The 8,688-nt window shown below is 35.8% G+C and overlaps 1 protein-coding gene across 1 annotated transcript; it reads right to left on the bottom strand.

Moving 5' to 3' along the window:
- Positions 1-307: 307 nt before the first annotated feature.
- Positions 308-8,190, bottom strand: LOC149968886 (uncharacterized). The gene is made up of 3 exons (XM_090173683.1): positions 8,086-8,190; positions 939-1,271; positions 308-383 (listed from the first exon to the last, which is right to left on the bottom strand). The coding sequence occupies exons 1-2, from the start codon at positions 8,098-8,100 to the stop codon at positions 954-956; spliced, it is 333 nt and encodes a 110-aa protein (XP_090029809.1). The 5' UTR covers positions 8,101-8,190; the 3' UTR covers positions 308-383; positions 939-953.
- Between the last annotated feature and the right edge of the window lie 498 nt (positions 8,191-8,688).

Consider the following 8,688-nt stretch of genomic DNA (forward strand, 5'->3'; position numbering starts at 1 on the left):
ACATTTTTATAATATAATAAAATAAACACCGATTCTGTGGGTGCCGGGCTTTCGGTGGCTCTTAACGAAAATCAACACCCAAATGATGATCGCTAGTTCCCCACAACTTTATTCCTACTAGGAATAACGTCAATTTATCTATATGAAGGAGCTCCCAATAAATCACTAGGCTTATTTACCGATAATAATTTATTTCAGTACATACATAATATATACCAGAAAGTCTGGAAATGATAAATTACTTTGGCACCGAACACAGAATACGCCATTTTTGTTTGTTCATTCTTCGAACTGAGGTTGATTCCATTTTGATGATGACGGTGGTGTACCAATGCTCGTTAACTGGTGCGCTTTGCGACGTAAATTTCTGTCGAATTGAAGGTCTGAAACGGATAGTGGAATCATAAAATTTAATTACAATTGTTTTCACTCTCCCAAAAGCAACTTAATTAACTTTGAATTGAAATAAAGACGGCACATCACTAATTTTTTGGGTATTTTAATAATCATGGTGAAATGTTTAAAAATTAGTTAATATTAAATGATTTCTATTTAAAATGAGTTTTAGTAACGCTGCTGATACATGGTTAAAATACTTGTATTACAAATTTTATCACTTAATGTTTTTTCCTTCGAAATCTGTTGCGTATTTTAAACAGACTTAATAATAAAGTATTTTAACCACGAAGTCACTAAAACCCATTTTAATTATTATATTTAACCATGGTCAATAAGAGCTAAATCATTTAAACCAGAATTTAATCATTTCAATAACAGTTTAATCATTTAAACCAGAATTTAATCATTTCAATAACACTTTAATCATTTATATCACAATTTAATCATTTCAATCACTATTCGAACAATTCATTTAATCACAATCTTTGGAGAGTACGTGTGGTAGTAATCCTACTAGTGAGCACATTAAAAGGCCTTACGCAGAAATCGGTGGATTATTTTCCAGCATATCCTGCTTCGTCGTCGAAGTCGATGCCATCGTAATCCTCTTGGTGTCCGTGCAACTCGTGGCCTCCGTATCCGAAGTCGTATTCTTTGTGGTGGTCGTCGTGATGATGGTCATGATGGTCGAAGTGGTGATGTTGATGATGACTAGGGTAGATGTAGCGATGATCGTAGCGGACGCTCTTGCCGCCGTAGCCGTATCCGTGATGGCTGGGATGGTGAATGACCAGGTTGTAGCCGAATTTTCCATACGATGGGATACCGGACAAGACCAGGGCCATCAGGGACAATGCCAGCAACGCTGCAAACTAACAGCGCATAAAATTAGAGCTGGATTTAGCTTTGCTTTCAAGCTTAACTTCCAAGTACTGCTTTCAATGCATTTAATTGTTGGCCCTTTAATCCTGTAAATACATTGAGTTGGGAATATAGTACTTCTAGAAACACAATTTATATCTGCTGTGGCTGGGTCTTGAGGAACACTTTCTTGAAATCCTGTACGAACCAAAACAGTTATTATTAGTCGGTGGCGTCACCTATCTTTCAAAGAAAATATATATTTTTTAAATGCCGTCTGCTTATACTCGTTTCACGTTAGTGGTAGATAGCGCCACTGGCCTAAATTATTCTCACTGCTACCTTGCGGTAGATGACGCCACCGACTAATAATAAATGTTTCGAATCGTGCATGGTTTCCAGAAAGTGCCTTCAGCCATCAAATACAAATTTTGTCTCTAAAGGTACTATATTCGCAACTCAATGTGTAAATATCGATGGGCATTTTGCTTAAAGAGTCGCTCAGCTCGCGCACCACTCGTACTCGCTAGCTGGATGTCAGTTCACCTTCGCGGCGTATTCTTCTCATACGCTCATTTGAGAGGCGGAATCAGTGCTCGTCTCACGCTTATTTGATTATTTGAGAGGTGATATCAGCGCTTTTCTCGCGATTATTTGAGAGGTGAAATCGGCGTTCCACTCTTACATTCTCGCTCTCAAATGAGTTGAGCTGTGCAAACTAATGTGCGAATATCACGAATTATGTATATTTTGGATCAATTTTCCTGGCATTTGGTTTTTGATAGAATAATAATTTTTTTTAGATAAAACTATGATATGTATTTTCGAATTGGTTCAGTGCAATATTTTAATTAATAATTTAGTTATTTTGAAACAAATCTTCAACTTGACTAACCGACTAAAAACAAAACATTTTCACAAATTTAAAAAAGATATATATATATCTATATTTTTTGAGAATGGCGTAAGATGGCTGGGGTTTGTTTTATAATATAAACTCTGTTTTAAGCACATATCCAATTTAGAGCCTTAGTTATTTTAAAAATATTATTAAATATTTTGAGTCATTTTAACCATTTTACTCGATACTTAAAGCGCCTTATTTTACTTTTTATATTATTCATTACAGTTTCAACACTTCTAGGCATTTAACAACTCTTTTTTTGTTTGCTTACTTTGAAGCTGAGATATTAATTAATTAAATGATGATGTTTCAAAGGATGCAGGCTCTTTCTCACCACTGGTTAGAGACTATTTAATTCGGCTTTACTCTAACAATACAGCACTACGTTGAGGGAGTTCTTATTCCGTCTGTTGGCAGAAAACGTGACTAAACATTAACAGGGGTTAATGAACGTCCCCTAATTTTATATTTTAATTCTCTCACCCGGCAACAAATTTCAACAATTTATCAGTTTAACCGGTGAGGATGTTGGTGTCTAAGGTCTTCGGCCGACACCGTTTGGGTTCTCTCAAGAAAAAAAAGGGGTTAAGTTTAATTCTCGTAACTCTTTAAAATATACTTATAATCTCTGATGAGAAACATGTGTGTACCGTTTTATATTTTAACTTATTTTCGTTCAATCTAAAAGTTATTTATTATAATCAAAGATAATATAAACCTCGTACATTCGAATTACTGTCTAGAGCGTTGTCAATAGCGTGTATTTCTAAATTCTTCTAAATCAGCTAGGCTAATACCCAAGGCACCACCTTAGGCCTAAGTCATCAAGCGACTTTTGAAGCCATTAATTCTGGTGGCCGGGTTACAATTTGTATTCGGGTGATTCCAAGCCCTGCATGCCACGCGATCGAGCCAACAGCTCCCTACACTAACTATTACCGTTAACCTCAAGAAGTTTTTATAGAAGGGGAAACCCCTTAAACCAGGGGGGAGAGAACTTGCAAACTCAACGCGGAACGAGTTGTTCCGAGTTTTCACCCAGTACCACAAGCTGGGACCGAACCCGGCTCCTCTTGCTGCGAGGCGAAAGGGCTAACAACTCCACCACCCACTTCCTACCGGAACTCCGAAAAAATTAACTACATAGTTACAATGGTAACCAACTATAGCTAAGAATACGGCCCACTTTGATGACGCGCGGTTGCGCGAACAGCCCGCCATTAAAGTTGGCCGTTATAGGATTATGGCAGCGACCGATGTAGGCTGATTTTTCGGAGGTTCGTGCCAAATGTGGGTGGAGTCCTTTGATAACGACATCTGTCGTACCATTCAAGTACTAAAATAGAGTTTGCCACTTGCTTCAAGGTGGAATTTAAATATGAATACTGATTAAAACTAAATATTATATTATATCATATTTTACAGTTATACTTATATTTTTGCGGGAAGCCTTGGGTGAACTCACTCGCCGACAACGCCATCTATTGAGCCATCGGGTACTAGAGCAGCGACTTGTTTTAATTATATCCTTCTTAATTGTAATAATGCCACGGTTGGTCAGAAACAGCCCAGTTAAAGGGGCTCCAAAGTTCGGTGGCAAAATGTGTGTAAAGTCAGTAAAGTGCGAAATTTACGGTTGACTCTGCCCGCCTCTGCCAAGGCCGAGTAAGGGGTTGGGGGGAAGGAAAAGCATGTTCAATTTTCTTTTTTTTTGCCACCGAGCTTTGGAGCCCCTTTAATAAGCGCAATTCAATTTCACTTTTCCTAACGCCGTAAGAATACTTCCGGTAAAATTATCCATGCTTTATTAAATTGAAAAGAAATATTTTGCTCTAAGAGCGTTAATTGTTTCACGGATTTGAATATAAGTTCCTGATTTTGCATAAATGATTTTAAAATTGTCTCTTTTTCTTTATTTAACGGATAAAATCTCCAACTTTTAGTTTTTCGTATTTCCTCTTAAGCGCTAATTTATTTCGTTTCGCGTTCCCCACCAATTAACGAAACGTGATCTTCACGGACTGATGACCATTTTTACGTCATTTCCAAGTGCTTTTTTTCCCTAGTACAAATCTAACTAACTATTAATAAACTCTTCTTCTATTTGCGCGCACCACTGAGCCTTCAACGTCTTGATAATAATTTTTACTCTCCGTGGGTGCTAGTTTTACTCAAATACGATCATAAGTCTATATTCCATAAGTATGACGCTTGTTATTCTTCACACGAAAAACTTTAACTAAGAGCCGAAGTATATGACATGTCTCTTGCCCGATAAGTATTCTACTACCTATCTTGCTAATGTTATTTGCATGAAACAATAAGTAAAATATGCTTCCGTAATTAATCAAGGCCCGTGCATGCTCGAAAAATAAAATATTTTCACGTATAAAACTATTAACTACTTAAAATAACATTAAAAGTAAAGATTTTCTTAAGCATTGGCTAAAAATTTCGAAAAGTTTTACTTCTGAAAATTACCGAAATATTCAACTTTAAACTATAGGTTAAATAATATTTCGATTTTAAAATAATGTAATATAAATATTAAGATTTATAAGAAAATACTTAGAAATTAGTTTTATTCTTCAAACGCAGTCCTAGGAAGCTAGGCCTGAGCGGTAGATTCGACTTACACGCGCCGCGAATTTGAAGGACAGGAAAATATTTTATTTTTCGAGCATGCACGGGCCTTGATTAATTAAGTAGGTAGTGCTCAGTCACACTACGCACTTTGGAAACGTTTTAAAACGGTTTCGAAATATCAAATTGTAAAATTTGGGTGTCGTATGTATTTATCGTATGCCTATTAATACAGTTGATTCCGAAAATGTTGAATTTGATATTTCGAAACCGTTTCAAAACGTTTCCAAAGTGCGTAGTGCGAACGCGGCTATAGAGTCAATAAAAAATTCAGATTCGCGATTTCCTGTCAAATCGCGCCCAACGGAATCTGCTTCGAGCGTGTTCATTTTGATGGCCTACATGGAAACTTCTCGCGTAAGAGATATATTCTGTTGGGAGTTATTATTGGACTGAAAAGAGTCTAGGTGGCGTTCTTTCGACGTTCCGAGATAGCGGCTATGATCTTGCGTCTGCCTAAATCTGGGCGTCGTAATTGCAGCTGTGTTACAATGCAGGAACCCAAAACAGTGCAAAATTATAACCAAATGCCAATATTAAGCATTTATAGCTTTTATTAGCCTCTTTCTCTAGTAGAGAGGAAAGAGGCTGTTACTTTCGTTGCTTATGTTGGCGGTGGTGAAGGTGAATAATACAGTGTAAGCTAGGATACAGTACAGGCTATAACTCTGTATAGGACCCCGCGAAACGACGAATTCTTTTCAACGGAACTCGATATAAATTTAATTCAGACGTCATTCTATTAGTATTAGTTCTATCTAACAATGCCAGTGGTGAGTCGCGGTATTTAATCAAAGGGGTAAAATCAAGAGTGCTAGGAGGAAGAGGCTACTATTGTGGCTGTGCCATCTTGTTTCTTTCATTATAATCATCTAATAAGCGTAATCGGTGATTCAATAAAACATCTTCAAGGAAATTGCCAAGAAGTGTTATTTCCGAGAGCCAGGACCTGCAAGTTACTTTTTATATTGTGCCTGTAGAAATAATGGGACCTTTTCACCTGGAAGGTATGCAACAGGTGTTCACTTTTAACCAGTTAACTTTTTTGACATATTAAGGCTTAGCAAAAACACGTCGTTCTATTTACAGGTGAAAAGTTTCCATTATTTTAACAAGCACTATATAAACAGTAACTTGAAGGCCCTGGTTCTCGAAAATATTATATCTTGCTGTGTGGGTGCTCTTGTGTAAAAATAAAGTCACCAGGTTTAACAGAAGACAGCAGTGTAGCCCGGATTTGATTTCGTGGAGGGCACACGATGAAAAAAAGTGAAACAAAAAATAAAAAATTGTACATACAACCATACGTTTCGGGGGTGGGGAGCACGTGCCCTACCTGGCTACGCCACTGACAGAAGATAAGGGTGATTGGCGCTAATTACCTTAAAGACTAGTCTTATTGCGTGTTAACAAACGGTTTTTCGATTTAGATTCTACTCCCTTTATACTATACATGTGTATCTTAGAAAATAAAATACAAAATAATAACAAGGTTGAAATTAAGGAACACATACATCGAAATTGTGCCCCTACATTTAAAGCGCTATTTTTGTATAACCTACAATTGTTTGGTGACATTTCGCACGAAACATTTTCAACGTATCGGTTTGAAACATAACGTATACAGGACAGTTTATTGCTTGACTGTAATTGATCCATTGTCTACGCCTGAAGCGAGAATGCTGCCCTAAGCCAGGGAAACCCCAGCACCCACGAAAGCCCTCCAGGCAGACTAAAATACCGTTTGACTTTTTTAAGTGATTTGATCGTTGCGGTCGTTTTATTATGAAATGCACGTTTCTGACAAATACTAGCTATATAATCTTTGATATATATAGATATTTAATAGCAGCGTACATACAACCAAAAGTGTTCTTACTATATACTGTGTTATTACTTGCCATAATTTTATATCTCTTGTAAAATAATAAAAATACACTGCGTAGGGATATTTACCTATTTGCGATCGAAAACTATCGCTACGCCCCCTTTTGTTCGCCATTAAAACCAAGATAGGTGGCTACTAAAGCAGACGTTATTAGTTTTTCCTTATCGTTATTCTTAAATTTGACTTTATAAATAATGATACTTGCATATTAATATAATTAATTAATAATATTTAATATTTAGAGAAGTTTAGTTATGACTTTTTAATTTGTCTGTAGCAGACGCTAGTCCATAGGCGCTACCCCTCGGAGAAGCTAACTCCGTTGCGCCACCTAGACTCGTTTCGGTCGCGAATAGTATTTTTTTGTGTGCGTAGAGAAACACCGCTTTATACCAGGCAAAACAAAACCCTGTCGGCAGATTCAGATTATTTTGTTTGAAATACAACAAAAATGTCCAACTTTCATTTTCCTGTCAAACTGTGAAAGCAGCAAATTAATATTTGGTATCGACTAGGACTATTGATCAACCATATTTTTCTGACAATATGGTATTTGATTACCAATATATGACGGTCTTTGCACTACACTATATATTTTTGAATAATCAGCGAGAATCTGCTTAGGTACCTGCTGCAAGCGGATAACATAAGCCAAATATGTAATTGAATACTTTTCTCGCTAGAGATATGTTATAACTGAACTAAATCCAACTAAGTCATAAATCTATTCCGGTAATGCTCATTTCTTGGTCACTCAAACCGAACCTTATATTTTTAAACAGTTTATTTCAGAATAAAAACTTAACTTTGATTTACTAAACAGAGTTTACACTCAGTTTTATAAGTCATGCCTTATCCTTCCAACAAAGACATAAATTATTTTGACTGATAACACCCAAATAATTATATCGAAATCAGATTAACCCAATTTGTTTAACCATCTGCAGCTAATAGTAATTTGAATAAAATGATAAAAATAAATTCATTTATTTTATTTATTATCTGTTTCTAATCAACGATGTCAGATAACTCTTTTTATCTAAAAAAATATTAATTTTAAATAATCCACTTGAATATTGGTTTTGTGTAAATAATTAGTACAATTTGGCACTTTTGAATTTAGTTTTTTTTGTAAAAATGATTATTGAATTGCTTTTTGCAAAAAAATATTTTGAAAAATGTATTCTTTAAATAAATTATTATTGTAAAAATAATAATTATAAAAATATTTTAGGATTCGGTTGTATATATAAATCATTCTACCTATAAAACGTTTATATAAGATAATATTAAGGGTGCAATTCTGACTACAATTGATTTTTACGCAAGTAATAGGGTCTTTTAAATATAAGACCCTGGTGGATGAACCAGCAAAACGAAAGGAACTTACTATGAGCTTGGTCATCGTGTAATCCTCGGGTGTCGTTCGGAAGAGAAGGATCTGGTCGTGGGTGAGACTGAGTCGGTGAGCAGTGGACGGTGAACGGGCAGTTGTTTCTCGGGCGAAAGTGCTCCTGTCAGTGAGCGTCCGATTGGGATTCGCTTTTCTTTTAAGCCTGCCCCTCCCGTTGCTTTCCGCCCCCCACCCCCCCATTGAAGGAACTTCCGATTCTCTTCCCTCGAAACGAAACCGTTAACCTCGTTTTCGGCCCATTCGAACGCTTCACTCCGAAAGGTGTACTTTCTCAGAGGCGTTCCGAGAGAGAAAAGCCAATTCGCACGAGCCAACCTTTCTAGAGAACAACTGTGTTGAACAACACTGCTTTCGAACCAATTGGTTCTTAAAACACATTTTTCGTCAGTGGAATTAAATAAAAAGTATCAAAAGGTATTTTTATTCTAATATTTTATAAAATAATTTTATTTATATATTTGATCAATAAATCAATGATCAAATAATTTATTTAGTTAATTATTTAAAAAAATGCTTTTACTTATTTATTTATTTAAATAATTAATTTTTCATTTAATTAATTTTTTTTAAATATTTTTA

Source organism: Leiobunum rupestre, chromosome 1 (assembly GCF_980474605.1).
Source record: "Leiobunum rupestre chromosome 1, qqLeiRupe1.1.hap1, whole genome shotgun sequence".
NCBI classification, from domain to species: Eukaryota; Metazoa; Arthropoda; class Arachnida; order Opiliones; family Sclerosomatidae; genus Leiobunum; species Leiobunum rupestre.